The sequence below is a fragment of the Harpia harpyja genome, chromosome 7 (genome assembly GCF_026419915.1).
Source record: "Harpia harpyja isolate bHarHar1 chromosome 7, bHarHar1 primary haplotype, whole genome shotgun sequence".
Taxonomy (NCBI): Eukaryota; Metazoa; Chordata; class Aves; order Accipitriformes; family Accipitridae; genus Harpia; species Harpia harpyja.
In genome coordinates this window covers 24,950,390-24,969,659 of record NC_068946.1, presented here as the reverse complement: position 1 = coordinate 24,969,659, position 19,270 = coordinate 24,950,390, and the positions used below count along the sequence as shown (strand labels likewise).

Genomic DNA, 19,270 nt, shown 5'->3' with positions numbered 1-19,270 from the left:
CCTTTTAGAAACCTCTTTGAAAGCCTTGGATCAGTTTGAGAGAGAGGACTGCTGATGGAACTGTTGTTTTCCAGACATGGCGTTATGGCTTAATAGTGGGAGGATGTAAATATGTGAGTATATGTAGGTTCAATGCTAATGCTGCATGCAGTTGTTAGAAAACAATTTCTCTTTTTAATAGTAGTTCTTACTACAGGACTTTCTGTCCTATTAAAAGCATCCCAAAGCATAATTTGTTGGCTCCTAAACATTCATTTAGCATTATCTAGAATATAATCTATGTTGGAAAAAATATGAAGTATTCTAAATAATATTCTATTCTGAAGTAGGTTGCAAGCTGTCTTGCATAGTAAAGAAGATCTTAAAGCAAAACCTTAGTACCTAAATTGGTAATGAAGCAGAAAGTTAATTTTTAGATCTATTAACCTTCATTTGCTAACTCTGACATAGTCGTGTTAGCCTACAAAAGAGAACGTGTGTGATGTTATTGGTGGTTGCCTGAAATTCTCATCTGCCACCACACATCTTTTGTGTTTACTCATTATGTCAGGGCTTAAATTCTAAGCATCTTTAGGTAAGTGTTGTGCTGTTAAGAGATGCAAGGCTTAAGGGTAAGCAGTAATTCCTTGCACGTTGCAGCTGGCTGTATTGCCTCTCAGAATTTTCCCTGAATAATCACTTTTACTGTGTGGAAAACAGTACTTCTGGGAAGGGAGGGAGAAATTATTTGTCTGGGTTTGCAAAGGCATTATACAATTACCTCCTTATTGTTGGAGGGGTTGTTTGTTTCATTTCTAATGCTGGCATTGGTAGGAAACCACAAGGTAGAAATTTTAGGTGAATGGTACCTGTCCTCCCTTCCAGATTGGGTATCACATTACAAAACAAGTAAATATTTGAGCAATTAAACATAAGAAGTTTCATTTCTTTTGTGACAGTGCGGGTTAGCTCACAGTCAAGCTAATACTAAGTAATGGAATTGGTTTGGATTTTTTTTTTCTTTTTTTGTACTTAACCATCTGTTTTTGCATGAGTTGTAGAATTGTAGTATTTGAATTTATCCGACCCTTGTCCTGTTCAGCTAAGCTTGGTGAGACATTTGGAAGTTAGTAATGAGGACTTTTTCACATAAGCCTAACTTCTTTGGGAACCAGGGTGAAAAATGAAGCCTGCACTGACATTGTAAAAAGTTTCTGTAGTTCATTACAACCAATTATATAACCAATGTCTTGGGAATTCAGAATTTAAAACCACTGTCATGGAACTTGAATGTCTGTTTTCCTTTAGAGTTGCACGTTGCCATTTTGTTATAATATTTGAGCGTGGTGATTTACCGAACCCCCCCAATATTTTGGTAGTACAATTATCATGGATTGTGTAGTGTTTTGTTTTTGACATTGACCCAAAGAAGGGCAGCTTGTTAATTTTATGTTCTGTAAAAGTTTTTGAAAAGACAATGAACCAGGAAGATACTGTGGAAGAACGGTTGATTTGATCTATCAGGAAGTCTTATAAAAATATCTTGATGGCACTCTTAGTTTAGTAATAGAAACTGATTAAGGTTTTTTTCACAGAATTTTGAAAGCCTTTGAAAAAGGAGCAGTAGAAAGGAATAAGAAAGGGACAGTATGGTCAGTGAAGTTAGAAAGGTGAGATGATGGAGAAATGGGAAAGAACATTGAAAGTATGATCTGAAGACATAAGCCCTGAACAAAGCTTAAACTTCTTTGTTCACAGTGAAGGAGTTAAACACACTCTCTCTGTGTGTATTTTTTTATAATAAACAATATTATAATATATATAAATATATATTTTTATCAAATATAAATTTTAAATATATGTATCAAACATCATAAGAAGAGGTTGCAAATAACCAATATGGCCAACAATTTGAAGGCTAAGGGGGAAAGGAAATAGTCTTTAGCTGAGGAGAGACAGGGAAGAACAGGAGAAGGAAAAGAGTGTGTGTGGGCAGGGAATTAAAGCTAAATTGCCTTTACTGTAGATGCAGTTGAGAGAAACAACTGAAATGTCTGAAATAGCGACGCTTGTTTCAAGAAAGCAATTAAGGGAGACTTTAGAGAAGATTTCTGATGCAAAACTGAGTTTAGTTTTGACCCTATTCTGTAAAATAAAGTGTTTCCTTAAAATATAAATTACACCTTAAGAAATTTATGTTTTAATTATCTTATTTGTTTCTGAATTGTCGTAACATAAGTAATCAAATGCAAGAACAAGTGTATTAGCATTCATAGAAATTTTAAAAATCTGTACCTTAGAAACTCAAAATTATAAACCAACCAACCTCCATGTAGGAGTTAATTAAATGTTTTCTTGCTTACTACTTATTGGGTTTAAAGCAGTGTCGTATGGGTCTAAGAGTCATAACTTACTGATCTAAGACTTAATCATCATCTAGTCCTCAAGTTCCAAGAGATTTTGTTCTTTTCTCTTTAGGAATGCGTAATCCTGTGAATAAGTTATGTGATGGGTTAGGTGGTTAGTTGTTTGCTTCTTTGTTTTAATACAAGAAATATGGCCTTCTTTAAGATGACAATTGACTGTGTAAATTGGATCCTGAGTTGTTACAAAACCAGGTTGTTTGTCACTAGGCCACAAAACCAACTCTGAAAACAACAATAGAACAAGGCCCCAAAGTATTATGGGTTTATTTTTTCTGACGAGCCATATTAAGGTGGTTACTACTATTGTTTAAATTCACATTGCAGGTTACGTCTCTGTAAAAATCACCTAAGAGAATTCACACATCTGTAATTTACCCTGACATAATAGTTGTCATCTGACAGTCACCTGCATAACCCTGTTCTCCAGATGTAGCTTTGGTATCAGGTGCAGTAGCACATCCTTGTTCTGAGTTACATGGTATTGGAAAGGATTCCAGAACCACACAGGTGCATTAGGAATAATTAGGATCACTCATGTGCCCCAGTTTCTGGTCTCAAATTCTCATGTTCTGCGAGAAGTGGTTGGGTTTTGACATGCCTTTTTTTTTTTTTTTCTCCTTATCCCCTTTTCTCCCCTGTAATATACAGCTAGATTTACTTTACAAATATACAACTTTAAAAGATACATAATTGCATTCATTTGCAGTTTGTTTCAAAGCCAGTTAAAGTTAATAACTGTTTCAAGTAAGTAACTGCAGCCACTTATTGTGCACAGTAATACCTACTTAAACAAAATACTTGATACTTTATTTTAAATTATTTTTTTAAAGCAAAACCCAGTTTTTCATTCTGTATTCTTCAGACTGTAATTTAAAACAATACATAAAACTTAAGCCAGATCATTTAAATTACTGGATAGCCACTATATTTTCTTGTTTGCAATAATATAAACAAGGTATTTGGTTTCTTTTTAACTTTGCAACAGAAAATAAAATTACCTAAGAAAACAGCCAGACGATACCCAGCATATGAGCTCTATCTCTATGGGGAAGGGAACTATGCTGAAGAAAACAAAAATCTCCTATTGACAGGAATTCCAGTTCTCTTTCTTCCTGGGAATGCTGGCAGCTACAAACAAGGTAGGTGTTTAGCTAAGTTATAGGTATGTTACAAAGAGCTGTCATATTTATGCACTAGTTAGTGGCAAGAAGTTTTCTGTTTGAAATAATATCAAGAAGAGTCATAATGATTGATCGTCTTATGATGTAGATGTCCTTGTTAGTCCATGGTTAATTCAAGCAGTCAAAATACCTTATTTTTGTTTGAAATCAGTTGAACAGTTGAGCTATAATAGTTTCCTGGAGTGAGATTTTAACTTTTGAAAACCAGAAACGGTACAGTTTATGCCATGCTATGGCAGCACTGCACCCTTGCTGTATTTTTGATTGCAAACTTCTAGTTGGTTTTGATTTGAATAACATTTAATGCAGTTATGCCAAATAAAACAAGACCTGAATTTGAATAGAAGAAACTGAACAAGCTACCATCAGTGATGTGAAGTAATTATGTGCTATATAAATAAGCATTATCTTGTGGCTTGCCCTGTAGTTTCGTTATTTCACACTTCTTTATGTAGTGGTGTTCTTCCTTAGCATCATCTTCCCTCTTTACACATAGCCTGCTTTTGTTTTCCAGGTTATTCCCTCTTACATTCCTAGGCTGCAAATGAAAAGAAGTAATAGTTTTAAAGTATTTTTATTTTTCATTGTAAATACCAAAGTTAGTAGTTTGATGAACATGAAGTATTGTGCTTAAGTGTTTATTCAAGTATCCGGTATTCCTTCCAGGCTAGGTTGTCAGGACCGTTATTTTTGTTGTCTAAAATGTGCTTTGAAACAGCTAGTAACGCTCTTACGATGCTAGCAAAATTGATATGTACGTATGGAGAAAACCACTACAATCTAAACCCTGACGTCTTACTGTGATCATTTTTCCTTATGTTTGCACTAAACTTAATGATTAAATTATCTGATTTCAGAATACCTTTACAAAGTTATTTTCTTTGAGAACATACTCACTTAGCTTATAACAAAGTAAAATATTTTACCAACTCGTACTTTCAGAAAACCCACACAGACTTGCAGGCAGAATAGCATCCAAAGAAGATTACGAACATAATGATTATGAGAGATGCCATATGGACTTTTGTAATTGTGCATAAAGTATTGCAAATCTGTGAATTACTGCTGTCTCTTAAAACACGGCAGTACATCACTATGCAGGAAATAATGGTACTTCCAGGGCATGTTAGTAGTCAAAAGGAAGTATCTGAAGAAAAACTTAAACTAGGTGAGTAGAAGTACTACATGCTGTGGATATAATGTGCTACTTAAGATCAGTAACTATTTAAATATTTATTCTTTGAGAAATTGATTTAGGAAGACTGCCAATAAGTCATATATGCATTTTTCAAAATCTTTGTTAAAATAAATTGTTCTGCCTTAATCAGTGGCTCAGAATAGTTCTTGTTTTATTATGGAATTTATGAAAATTCATATTTCATTCAGTCTTTATTGTGGATAACACACTTTCATTCTGATATGTAGATGAGCAGAGATGTTGCTATTGTTATTTTCATACTTGTTTAAAATATGTTCATATTTGCTGAGCGATGAAGACAGAAGTGCTGCTGCTGCCTTTGCTGGGCTTGTTATTTTCATAGAATCATTTAGGTTGGAAAGGACCTTTAAGATCATTGAGTCCAACTGTTAACCCAGCACTACCAAATTCACCACTAAACCATGTCCCTAAGCACCACATCTACACGTCTTTTTAATACCTCCAGGGCTGGTGACTCTAGCACAGCATGTTCCAATGCCTGACAACCCTTTTGGTGAAGAAATTTTTCCTAATATCCAATCTAAACCTTCCCTGGTGCAACTTGAAGCTGTTTCCTCTCGTCCTATCACTTCTTACTTGGAAGAAGAGACTGACACCTACCTTGCTACAACGTCCTTTCAGGAGGTTTTGATGTGTTACAGGGACTTTTGAAACATGTTAATTCATCATCTTCCATGGGCACTAAAATGAACCTTTTAAAATGTACAAAATTCAGACTTTGAGTAAAAGATGGTGGTCTGGTTTAATTGTTGGGAATGAACCAGAGATTGGGACAACTGAGGTCCTGAGTTCTATTTAGGAATCTGTCACACACTTGCCATGTGATCTTTGGCAATATTCTTGTTGCTTTTATCATGACCTACAAGGTATAAAATTGTGATAAGACACTTGATCTTTTAAATACTTTTTAGGTCTTTTCAAACCATTTTGAAGGTGTTTTTATTGCTTATTAGCTTTGGATAGAATTGGTGAAATGATTGACTACAGATTAGATTTATAATTTTCATCATGCTGATAATATCTGTTTGGGTGTTTGAACATATAAAGTATTTCATAAATATTATTTTCCCATTGCATAAGCTTTGCTGAAATTTGTTTGATACATTAATTTCTATAGCAAACTTTTCTGAGAAGGAGGATTTTGCAGGCTGCAGATCTCTGAAACTGTTGCACTCTAGAAGAATCTTGCTTCTGTGTGCCGGATTTGGGCAGACCTTTCTGGTGATCATTAGTTATTTTATATACTTACTTCTGGGACTTTCTCTTTTATTTTCTTTTTTCTCTACCATGCTTTTTTATTTGCAGCTGTTACTGTTCCCATCCTGCCATGTCTCCATGGAAACTCAGGGGCAATTCTGCACTCAGAAGGCTGTAATAAATAGCAGCTGGGGTTAGACAGAGAAGACAGGTCAGCAGCAAGACCTTGTAAACAGAACATTTTTCTCCCTCGAGCTTTTAGGCGGAAAAGTGTCCTTTAGGGTTTGGTTTTCCAATCCCCCATACATATCTTGGTGGTATTTGGGAATATTGTCCTAGAGTTGATGCTCTTCAAAGGAATTTTAGGAAAGCCTAGCAGTAGCAATGCCTCTAGAGTTGAAGTCAAGAATGCTCGTTTTGCCGCCTTGTCCTGGTGGTGGTAAGGAGATGCAAATGAGATGAGAAAAGCAGTCCTCAGGTAGAGGAACATAATCCTTGATCTTGTACAAATTTGGTTTTGATATAAAATATCTTGTCAGCAGTAAGCTAGGTTGCATGGTTAACTGCCATAAGCATAGCATGCAGCTCTTGGTAGCTCATTCCAAACTTTCTTTTCTTCTAATCAGGTTTGTTCTTTTCCACATTCTTCTGTAAGCTCTTGTTATGATGTGTTTACTAATATTTTTTTATCGGAGGGATTCTTACAAGAATAGGAAATAATTACTTCTTTTCTCATTTTACAATTCAGTTCTGACAGTGACTGGTTGATACTTTTGCTCAAATTATTTATATCTGCAAATCTGTTTTTGTAAAGCAAGTGTGATTACATATTAGAAGAGAGATTATTTGCTTTTGGATGTCTTTTTCACCTTTTACTTATTTATAAATTACTTGAGATGAACAATGGATTTAAGATAATGTTTGTTTCTTAATAGGTTATATATTTATGTGTTTGTCTGCTAATGATGGTGCTAAGCAGTGACTATTAGACTGTTCTAATTGATGTGGTTTCTTTTCCTAGTACGTTCTCTTGGCTCCATTGCACTTAGAAAAGCAGAAGATGTTGACTTCAAGTATCATTTTAATTTCTTCAGTGTCAACTTTAATGAGGAGTTGGTTGCATTGTATGGTGGTAGTCTGCAACGACAGACCAAGTTTGTGCATGAATGCATAAAAGTAATTCTTAAGTTGTACAGGGTAAGTAGCAACATATGCTGAATAATGTACTTGCATTTGGGAATGGAATTCTGGGCTGTGTTTTCTGCTGGAAAACTGAAGAATGATGAATAAGGGAGGGAGACTTTATAATGTGTGTAGATAATTGAATGTGATAGTAGTACAATAGGGAATTGCTGCTCTTTAATAGATTTTTTTAATGCTTGTGACAATTCCACAGCTTTGGTTAGGTCCTATATTGTGTTTCTAAATAAAAACTTCCATGCACACTGTATGCTTTTTTGTAGTAGACACATACACTTTGCCTAGCTTATTAAAGTATTAGTATAGCATCACCTTGCATCCACTTTTCTCTGGGAAAGTTCTTTGATGTCCTATGTCCCTAGTAGTCTCAGAAATTAAAATAAGCTTAAGTTTCTTATGCTCACACAGGCTATATAATATTTCCTTTTGAGCTGGAAACTTCATGTTAAGCACATTTTTTGAGATAGCAACTAAATTTATATTCATTTTGTAAACTTGTCAAGTTGACACAAGTTTAATATTATCCTTGGGAGGACATAAGTTAATTTGGGGGGAAAAAAATGTACAACTGATAACCATAGTTCAATGTCAAAGATATTTTTGATGTGTCTTAATTACCCTTTGCTCTTTGCTCAAGGATCGAGAATTTGCACCAACCAGTGTTGCAATAGTAGGTCATTCCATGGGTGGTCTTGTTGCAAGAGCATTGCTTACTCTGAAGAATTTTAAGCCTGGACTTATAAACCTCCTCATTACGCAAGCCACGCCTCATGTTGCACCTGTAATGCCTTTAGACAAATATCTTACTGGTAAGTATTGCAGGTTATCTAATTACATTGTATTTCTTTATTGATCCTCTGAAGCGTTAATAGGTGAGATTCTTGCAAATCAACACCAAAATGTGCTGTTTTGTTTACTGTAATTAATCTATTCCTTTGTTACTCAGGTGGTTGTTTGAGAGCGCTAGGATACTGAGAGAAAGTAAAGTGTGATATAAAATGGGTTGTGTGGACTTGAGCTTCTGTGCAGGGCCTGGAGCTCTCAATAATTTGTAATTTTAGTAAGTTGCAGAGCACGTTACTAAATTTGTAAGCTCTTCAGTGAATGACATTTTTTCTTTCTTTTTTGTAAAACTTGACCTCTGTAATGGCTTTCTTTATCAAATGAATTGCCTAAATAGTGTTATTTCTGTAGAAGTTGCTAATTTTAATGTTTGTCATGCCCAAAGGTTGAGGGGGTGAGAATATTAAATATAGATATAATTATATATTTTATATAATATATTTACACAAAAGATAGGTCATATGTTCTGCTCACCTAAATAACTGTGGCATAAAAAAATAAAGTATAATCATTATGCACGTACTATACACTTCTTGAAAAGCTAGATTTTACTATGCTATAATGATGAAATATGTGCTCAGTGGTAATTGTGCTGCTATATGTAGATATTGAGGGAATTGGTGAAGGAAAGGAAACAGACATTTATTTTCACTATTCTCTGTGGCTCCTGAGAGGAATGGATTACCTTTAGCTGCTCAATTTGATTTACTGTGCTTGTATTAATTCTCGCTCCTACAATTGATTGCAATGCAATGCTTCTTCCTTGCTGACTGTTTCTGGACTGTGGCTGTCCTTCAAATAAACCTATGGTTTGCTACTTTAACAATATATGTGCTCAGCTGATACAGAAAGTGTAGGTGCGTCTGTCTTTCCCAACTGCTACTTCCTTGGGGTTAAAACAATAATTTTCCTTCCTTATATGAATCAAAAGTGATAATCAGAGCTTGAATGCCTCTAGGGGGGCTTACAGAAACGTTTAGTTAAATGTTTCTCTAGCTTTTTTTGTATATCAAATAGACTTATGAGGAAATTGTGATTGATTTTAATATATTTTATAGATTTTTATACAGCTGTAAACAATCATTGGATTCTAAAAGCCCAAGATTTAAGAAATTTAACTACCCTTTCTGTGGCGGGAGGATTCAGAGATTACCAAGTTCGTTCAGGACTGGCTTTTCTACCAAGATTGAGTCAACATGACAGTGCCTTATCTGTTGTGGTAAAAAAGCAAACTATTTTTTTGGTTTTGCATGGAGCTATGTTAGATAGCTTTTTATGTAACATGTATCAATGTCTAATTATAGTCCATATGTGCAGCATAGTATAACTAAATATGAAAGACTACCTGTGAAAACATGAAGTAGATAGTGTACGGTTATAAAATCATAAATGGTTGATGTAGTATAAATGAGTGTCCACTGGAAGAGTATGTGTTGGGGTTTATTTGAATCATCTACCACTTGGTACTGTTTATTCTCACCACCTTCTTGCACCTTTTCAGTTCTAGAACTCAGGTTTTATTTTCCTGCATTTTTCCAAGAGATGTGTATATGGAGACTGACAAATATGCAGTATAGAAGTAGACTGCTTGTTTGATTATAAAAAAGAGAGCTCTGGCTTGGAGCCTTCTTTTTGTATTCATTGTTTTTCAGAGAATTTAGGAATAGAAAGGATGTACTGGATCATCAAGTCCAGTCTTCTGCTTTTGCAAGCATCTATCTCCTTCCAAAATTAATCAAGAGACATCATAAAGTAGTTAGGTTTGTCATTCCATCCCCCCACCATCAACCTGTTCCCTACATGGAAGAAGCTGGAAAACACTCCCCAGTAGGGAAAAAATTTGTAATTTCCAACTTCAATTTTTAAGCACAAGACAGTTTTTAAATGTGTTTGTTCTGACATCAACTTGAAATGTTATCCAAAATAGTTGCATTCCCTTGGTGTTTACCTCCCTGTCCGTTGTGCAAAAAGCTGTCTATAAATAGTCTCAGCTCTGATTCTGCTAGGCTAAGAAGATTAACTCTGCATTCCCTTTGTCCTAGTAACCGTTCTCTCCATCTGCTCTACTTTCATTTCTCTTGAGTGTTGGTGACCAGAATTTTGCATGAGATCTCACGTGTAGTGGTACCAATTCTTTCTCAAGTTTTCTTGGTTTTTGGTTTGTAGGTTTTGGGGGCTTTGTTTTGTTTTGTGGGTTGTTTTTTTGTGGTTTGTTTTGTTTTTTTTTCTTCCCAACTGTAATGCATTAATAGTTCATATTTTATTTGAATCAAGTTGTACAACTAGGTGATGAGCTCCATTTATGGGAGGTGTTTTTGATATTATTAGTCCCTAAAATACAATACATGCAATACACTTACACAAATGAATAGCTTCAAACTGCCCAGTTCTTTCTGCACGGTTCTGATGCTTCGTTCTGTTGAGGATGCCCTTGATTTTTCAGCAGCACCTTTCATTGGCATCTATTCTTGTGTGCCAGGATCACTTATTAAAATAGTAAGATTAGTCATAGAAGCAGTCTTTGAAGAAATTTTTGGTAAGTTTCCTCCACACCATTATTTGACTTTTCACCATTAGTCTCTGCTATCTAACATAGATAATTTGGTCATTTTGTTTTACAAGTCCTGTTTTACAAGTGCTTCAGCACTTGTAAGATTTTTGATTGAAGAAGTCATTCTATTGTACCCTAGTCCCTGAAACTCTTAAGATAAATGCTATTCTTTTTAATAATTGTGCAAATATGTTTAAATAAGGAGACGAAAGGCTTGCTTAGAATTTTACAATGTTGAATGCTAACAAAATCTTAACTTTTTCCTTCCCCAAACAGAGCTCAGCTGTGCCTAGAGCTTGGGCCTCAACAGACCATCTCTCCATAGTGTGGTAAGCTAATGGAACAAAGGTTGACTGACTGACTGTACATCCCTCTGTTCTCTGCTACTATCACATGACACAACAATTTAACTTCAGCATAATATTATTATAATGTCTCTTCTGACCACTTTTCTTGCCCTAGATATCTCCTTTCTAGGTTTACTTTTACTTATTCTGTCTTCTAGGTGCAAAGAATTGATCCTGGCTACCATTAGAGCTTTTTTTGATCTCATAGATGAAAATACAAGGCAGGTTTGTATATGTGATCTCCTTTATATTTCCCCATCACACTTTCTTCTTCCATCCCTGAATACTTAATCAGGACAAATATCACTCTATTACCTATTATATAGAAAACTCCTTTTTGATTATTTTAAGTCATGCTGAGAAAATTGTTGGTGTTTTGTACCAGCCACTGAAAAATCCCGTGGCTTTGTGTTGTTCAACCAACGTGTCAGAAATAATTAGGTATTAACTCAGTTTTTATTATTGACTGCTGGAGTATATTGATAGCCGGAGTGTGGACTGAACTTTTCTTCCATAATGCAGCAGGTTTAGTTGACCTTGCACCAGGATAAACAAATTTTGCTAGCTGTGCAGCTTTGAATGTGACCTCTTAATGCGTGTTTGAGACGCCTTCTCTGACTAGTATACAAAGGGTGAAAAACTGTGATAGTTTAACTCAGACATACTACTTCTCAAACTTCCCCATGTGTTGTCACAGTGGCCAGCACATATTTGTGGTGTTCTTTTGCAAATAGCACTTACAAAAACAGAATGCAAGTAAAATACTAGCTTATTTGTTTACCTCCAGCTACCATTGTTTATTGCTTTTCTAAATAAATATCCCACATCTTACTTTTTGAAAACTGTTGGAGAAATCTCCCATTGTACTCTGTTCTCTTTCTGAAATGTTATGCAGCAATAAACATGAATTGGAATTAAGGTCCAAGAGGTTGTAAATACGAAAGAGCAGAGCCCCAGACATAAAAGTGGGAAGCTTCCAGGTGGTTTTTTTGAGGCTGTTTGGGGCAGACTTCTCTAGTTCCTTAGGTGTACTGACTGTAACATGGGATGTAGAGAGACAAAAAGGGGTACAGTTCTGGAGTTGACTGACAGTGTGCTGGTGGGTAAAACTTTTCAGAAATCAGTCGTAATGGCCACAATTTTGAGAAGCTGAATAGAGGAAAATTAGTCCTGGAAATGTGATTTTGGAAAACAACCCAAAACCCACAAAACCTGAATCCCAGTGTAGCTCTACAGCTATGTGGATGTTTGAAATACTAAGACGAGATGTAGTAAGCTGGATTTGTTAACTCAGACTAGTAAATATAAATGGGAGAATTGTCCTAAACATAAGTGTTATTTCAGAAAGAATGCATGTGTGTCTTTAAAGAAAGTTTAATAGAATGTTTTCCTTGTGTTAAGAGTAGGCAAGGATACAAAACTAAAAGTTTTAGCTATGCTTTATAACATGTAGATTTTCTGTACTGCAGTGATTGACCATTGATGGCACTTTATTTGTTCAGATTATTGAATTTAGAATATAAAGTGTACCATGTCTTCTAACAATATCTCCTGCCTCTCATCCCATAACTGTATTGCTAGCTATGATCACGTAATGATTGTAAACCACACAAATAGGTAAAATAAAATTTGACAATCTGCTCCTTTTTTAGATAACTGAGGATCCAAAGAAGAGAATGTCTGTACTGCATCACCACTTTGTGAGACACCCTGCAAAGACATTTGAGGAAAACCCTGAAGCTTTTACGGAACTCACAGGTGTGCAGCAGTTTTCTTTTGAACAGGATTCAGTGATACTCCTTTGTTCATAGTTAATCTTCTCACTAACAAACTTCTAGAATACATTTTGTCCTTCTTCAGACGTTGCTAAAATGATATATGGGTTATAGACCTAAACTATCAGCTTTCGTGTGTTTTCAGCACTAAATAGGTTAAAAGGGGTAGGAGCAAAAATCTGTCACTTTTATATGGCTTAGATTCTGGGGGATGAGCAGGAGTCATATTTATACCAGGATGTCCAGTAGACAATCTCAGAAATTAGGAATAGCTGGATGTCAAAATGCAGTCTAAATGCTAATCTAAGCTTACATCCCATGCTTACAGGAAGGATAGTATCGGTGTTGTAGAGCCATTGTGTTAGTTTTGTGCTACTCCTGGAAATCCTGAATATTCAGATCTGCTTCATCAGTGACTTCTTTTTTTTTCCATGACATGGCAGGGTAAAATTGACTGCACACTAATGGTTTCCTTGTAGCTGCTAAGACTGCATAGTTTAAAGGTGAGAAATTTTGACTGCATGGAGTCTTGGGAACTAAACAGAACTTTTGCAGGGCACAGCTGTATTTCTAGTTTTGCTGAAGTTGGCTGAACCATTTTATGAAAACCATTTTATTTCATGAGTTTTCTTAATGTAAGCTATTGCAGAAGTACTAAGGTAGCTTGAACTTTGGTGTCCAGTTTTGGACACCCTGGTATAAGAAGGCATTTAGGCATTGACATATACTGAAGTGAGTATGGAGCAGAGGACCACCAAAATGGCTATAGGACATGGGGGAGAGAGGCTGAGTGAGCTGTTTTTGCTTCACCCTAAAGAGAATGCTGAGGGGGATCCTGTTGCTGTCTTCAACTACCTAATGAAAGATTGGAGAGAAGGTGAAGCTAGATTTTTCTCAGGGGTGCACAGTGATAACAATAGGCAGTAGAGTCCAGTTACAGCAAAAGACATTCCAATTAGATATTAGGAAAAAGTACTTCACCAGGAGAGTGGTCAAACACTAGAAGAGGTGCCCAAAGAGGTTGTGGAACTGATTGTTTGTTTGCCTTTTTTGGGATCAGTTTTTAGCAATAAGGAGGAATATGTTTAAATTGGACTTCATGTTTGCATGGTCCTGTTTGTGGTGACCTCTTGACACTTAGCTAAATTTCTGTGATGAACTTGTTACTCTAGTTACATAGGAGAAAGATATTAATCTTCTTGCGTGACAATTTGCATTGTTTGCATCTCTGATCTCTTCACTATTCTTACTTTTTTTCTCCAGACGTATCTTTAAACTGCTACTATTTTCTTGTACATGTTATTCACTTCATCGTTGACTTGCTTCTACACAAGTTTCTGTATTAGTTTTCTTAAAAGGCTGACAGGAACAAAGATTGGGGCTGTTTCTAATGTTGCCTCAGCTTTAATCAGTCACCCTGTAATTACATTAGTATCATTCAGTTTCTTATTTGTTTTGTTGCCTTGAGAGCTTTGTTTCAAGATCCATAGGGTTTTCATTTTACAATTAATATGTAGTAATTGGATCCTAGGGTTTTGCCATTTCCCGTGTAACTGATGATAAGTGTTGCATGTAATTCTAAGCAGTAGCAATCCTGAGTGTTGATTAAAGCTTATAAAGTTTATGGCCATTTACAGGTAAGAGATAAGACCTTGGCAATAAGTAAAAGATAAGACTTTGGAGATAAGGATAATTGTTCCTGCAGTGTGGCTTATAAAAACATTTATTTTTAGGAGCTTTCATGTGGATTCCAGTCAAAGCCTCAAAATGGACTTATTCAGTTTACAATGTAAGTAACGTTTTTTTCTCATTGTGTTTTTATGTCTATTTTTTTTACTAATGAGCAATTTTTTTTTTCTTTTAAGGATTCTGATGGAAAATATTTCACATTTCCTCTTGCGAGCCACAGAAAATCATACAGTCATGTTTACTGTGAAAACAGTATGTTGGTGAGACTTCTTTAATGTCTGGAGTTTGTTTATAAAGCTGCATTTTTTAAATTTAGATTTGCTGCAGTTTTAAGACAGTTTAATGAAGAGTTGTTGTAATTACTGACATCCATTTACATTCACAGCCTAATACATTGTGTCAGACGTACTTCCTGTTTTAGCTTGTCAGAGTTAGTGTTCAAGATCTGAAACCTTCAATGCCACCTGAACCTCAAATTATTTTTGACTCTCTGATGGTTAGCCCCAGATTACTTTCTCCTTTAATTTAGTGCAGTTCCGTATTGATGGTTTTGAATGAAGGAGTTATTTTTAGTGCTGCCAGGATTCAGCCATACTTCTAATTTGGGAAAGTTTTTTATAGGTTTGCTTTCCCATAATAAAATTTAAGTGATCCTGAAAGGCTACAGAGATCTTCCACTAAGCAGTGGAAGTGAATGGAAGCTAGACGAGAAAACAGCACCTTCTCAGTTGTCTCCTCGATTGAGAGGAGAGGTGATAATGTGCCTTTCCTGTATTTTCAGCTCAAGACACATAAATTGAACCAAAATGGTTTTTAAATTTTTTAAAAATATTTTTTGAAAGGAATGAGTGTAGTCTCTTGCCAAACTGGAGATGGATAAATATGCTTTTCACAATTACACAAGTATTTTAGATTAGTGGCAAGAAAATTGAGATGCTTTCCCGTTCCATCATGCCTGCCTGTTGCCATTCCTCCCCTTACCAAAGAAGAGGTTCATATCACCATTGTGAAAAAAGATTGTATATTCTCTGTGCTTGTCTAATTGTCCTTCCCAGTAGCACGTTCAGTATTTACACATTTGTTGGGATCTTAGTTGTGCTTTAATAGGGTAACTTTTGCCTTTGTTACAATATCTTAAAGATAGGACTATTACTGCTTGAGGAGGAGGAGGTACAGAACAATGTCCGAGATACTTGCATCATGGTGCTATCACTTTAGAACACTTAAATGCTCAAGGAGGGGAGCAGTAGAACATTAAAAAGCTACAGTATTCCTCAACTACTTAGGATAGTACCTTGAGATGTTTCTTTTAGTTAGTAAAGATTAAACTCTAATAAAATTGATTTTTACATCATATGTAAGGCAGATATTTTTTGTAAGAGAAATTATGGAAGTTTGTTTGCTTAACCCTGTATTCGTTTTTAGAAAACGTATTGATTCATAACTAGAAAAGGTGGCACAAAAGTTATTTAAAACGGTTCCTAGAAACCCCCACCTTTTATGCTTCATCTTTCCATCCTTGTAATTCCAAGATTATGATATCAGACTTTTAATGGAGGATATCACTTGCTGTTAACACAGAAGTCTGACTTCATTGTGAAATAAAGAAAAAAAAAAAAGTTGGTGGATATCTTTTATTTTAAATAATTGAGGAAATCTGAGACTGTTTTTATCATCATCTTCGCTTTTACACTTTGGCATTTGACATCCTTATGAGAGTTTGGTCACTATAGTGATTGTTGCAGACACACTTAATAGAAAAGGAGTGAGATGAAGATGGAAATTTTCCTCATTTTATTAAGTTAATTGCACCAAGGTTCTGCTATCAGAGGATTTTTAGTTGCGGACATCTGGTGCACTGAAACAGTTAGCATGTAGAAATTTTGGAGAACATTATCAGCATTAACTTCTGCATTGTTTGGAGTAAAGAACTGCTATTTTTAATATATTTATAAGTACAATCACACATAGGTAATGTACTATTTTATGGTATTGACTTTACAGGACACAAGTAGCTGGATTTATGGCTGTATGAACAGTAATTCATCAACGTGGTGAGTATAAACAGTTCCTGTTCTTTATTCAGATGGCTGTTGTGAGACTATATTTGAAATTAAAGCATATAAAATATCCTCCTCTTTAGGAAGGAAGAGATTGGGAAGAAAAGTAAAATTCTTACTGTGAATAATTCATGCTTCCTGTATTACCAAGAAAACAGGAAAGAATAGGTTTTCTCAAAATTACTGCATGAATACAGATTAAAATAGGTGAACTTTTTCTTCTTTAAGCCATATTTTTGACCTTCCTAGCAGCGGAAGGTTGCTCTTGTTGCTCTCTTGTGGACACTACATGCTGTGCTGGATTCCTAAATTGTGTGTTTTGTAGCATCTCTTTAGCATCCTATGACAGAAGACATCAAGTGTCACTCAGAGCCTTCAGAAGAGTGGATTGAAGCATCTCTTATTTTTTTCTTATTCCAAAATCACTATTGTCATATGAAAAATATTTAGAAATGTGGGTGATTTAGTGAATATTTGAATCGGGTCATTACAATCATTACAAAATGGATTTAAAACACTGGCTTAGCTCACATTTGCAAAGTAAACTCAAAGTAAATTCAATCTACCCTTCAGATTAGGGGAAGCTTCCAGGTGGAATTGAGCTAGCATAGTATTTATCTCTTCTGGGATCTGTGCTGAGGTGTATAGCCACAGAGTCTTGCCTCCAGCTGATAGCCAGACGTCATAATTATTTTTCCTAATCCAAGGAGAAGTTGACTGTTACTCCTTTGTATAACCTTTGATCAGCATCAAGTGCAGGTTAGCCTAGTTCAGGACAGCTACCTAAAATGTCATCCAATAATAGTGGTTTTGCTGTGGACTGTGTCCTGAGGTCATGTAACACTATTTAGAGAAACTTTGCAGCAGCTAACAATTTTTTTGTTTTATATGGTATGTTTTAGATATTCCCATAGGAAAAATTGGTACTTTTGACATTTAAAAAATGCTAATAAAACTGTGTTAATTCAATGCCAGTGCTGTTTTAGCTCAATAAGAGTTTTCATTGTGTCTGAAGTTGTATGGCTATCAACTGCTGAATGTTTTGTGTATGACAGCGTTAGTGCTTTGCTTAACTTGTTTTTGCAAAAACAAGATTTGCAATATCTGAAATTATTATAGTTTGATAAATTACTATGGTAGCTAACTGCAGTAGACTCAAACTTGTTCTCAATTTAAAGTCATGTGAATCCATTTAGAGAGAGAGAAAAGCTGATATATTAATCCACTGTCATAACGTAGTGTCTACATAATGAATATGCTCATCCTTTAATGTGCATGAAATTTTACAGCCTGGAAGCTACTGATTTATCCTGGAGAGCTGAGTTACTTCCATCCACCAAGGTAAGTATTGTACATAACTTGTAGGAGGGAGGGGTGCTTTGTGGGGTAGTTGCATGTCATGGGAGAAGGATCTGTTCTGTTTACAGCATTGGAACGTGCAGTTGTATTCCCAAGAAAGGGGTGCAAGAGGTGGACATCAGGGAACTGGCAAGGGGCAAACGAAGGGGTGTGTTCAGTAATAGCTTTTATTTTTCTTTCTTTCTTTTTCTTTTTTTTTTTCCCTTTTTTTTCTTTCTTTTTTTTTTAAGGTTGTAATACTGAAACTTCAGGACTATACTTCTTTGTCCCACATTGTCATTCAGGTACCACCCACAGTTGGCAATAAGGTAAAAAAAAAAAAAAAAGGCAGAAATTGCTTGCTTAGTGTGTTCACAGCTTTCAGATGCTACGACAGAAGGAAAAGGAACTGTATTAAATAGGTGCTAAGTTACTCTGAGAAACCATAGACCTACGCTCCAGTGTGGTTTGAAGGTAACTTTGTTATATTCTGTAAGCTCAGAAACATTTTCATTTGATAAAATACCAAACACAAGGCATGAATAGTACTTGAAACATACAAAGCAACAGTTCTCAAACCAGTTCTTAGAGTTCTTGTTGGAGATTCTAGTGTTGTTCTTCCTTGTTTTTCTTAATATTCTGATTGCATTCCTGAATATTTATCTTTTTGAACAGTCAGTTCTCTTATGCAGGGTAGTGGAGAATGCCGTAGATAATTGAAGACACCACATATGGATTCTGGGGAACATGGTACAGATATCTCTGCAAGCTCTGAGACCACACATGATGTGGTAGACTGAGTTGTGCAGAGTTTGATAGTTCTGAATCTCAGATGAGTTGGATATCTTTGCATCAAGGCCTCTCAGGATCCCAGTAAGAGGAATGTTTGCAGTGAATCTAAGCAGACTTTGTGTATTACCCAGCTGGGTCTGGCAGGCCTTTCTAGTTAGTCCTGAAAATGGCAGAACGCTGAGCTTGAATGTGTCTGTGGTATAATAATCCAGGATCCAAGAAATTATTCACATCTGAAGTGATTGTAATGTTCATCTATGTGTATATCTTCAGATAGTTGTGACAGAGACATCTTGCAGTTAAATTAGTAATAGACAACATTCTAGATAAGCAAAGATAAAAAGAGAGATCACTTGTGAAATGTAACCTGCTAAGTTGCAGTCTAGTGTTAAATCTTGGAAACTGCTTTTAAAAAGTAAAAAAATGCTGGATTTACAATGGGATGGAAAATAATTTTCAAGTGAACTAAATACTTATTAGAGATGGTACAACTCATACCTGCTGGATATGTTGCTTTGCTTTTGCATGATTAAACTTCAGGAGACAAACTAAAGGTTCTTGCTTTGCTTAGGAAATTGTATTCAGAGTTTGGACAAGTCACTCTCCTTTGTGACACCCCCCCAAAAAAATGATGTACCTGAGAAGGAGGGATGTGAAGTGGTTTGTAGTCATT

The 19,270-nt window shown here is 35.5% G+C and overlaps 1 protein-coding gene across 7 annotated transcripts in view; it reads left to right on the top strand.

Annotated features, from left to right (window-relative positions):
- Positions 1-19,270, top strand: part of PGAP1 (post-GPI attachment to proteins inositol deacylase 1) — a 43,584-nt gene that overhangs the window by 1,108 nt on the left and 23,206 nt on the right. For all 7 annotated transcript variants that reach the window (XM_052791243.1, XM_052791237.1, XM_052791240.1 and 4 more), the window contains exons 2-13: positions 3,391-3,544; positions 7,024-7,199; positions 7,840-8,011; positions 9,104-9,264; positions 10,873-10,925; positions 11,102-11,168; positions 12,596-12,701; positions 14,452-14,507; positions 14,584-14,667; positions 16,412-16,461; positions 17,757-17,808; positions 18,057-18,134. In XM_052791243.1, coding sequence (XP_052647203.1) covers positions 3,391-3,544; positions 7,024-7,199; positions 7,840-8,011; positions 9,104-9,264; positions 10,873-10,925; positions 11,102-11,168; positions 12,596-12,701; positions 14,452-14,507; positions 14,584-14,667; positions 16,412-16,461; positions 17,757-17,808; positions 18,057-18,134 — 1,209 coding nt within the window. The remainder of the gene's footprint in view (positions 1-3,390; positions 3,545-7,023; positions 7,200-7,839; positions 8,012-9,103; positions 9,265-10,872; positions 10,926-11,101; positions 11,169-12,595; positions 12,702-14,451; positions 14,508-14,583; positions 14,668-16,411; positions 16,462-17,756; positions 17,809-18,056; positions 18,135-19,270) is intronic.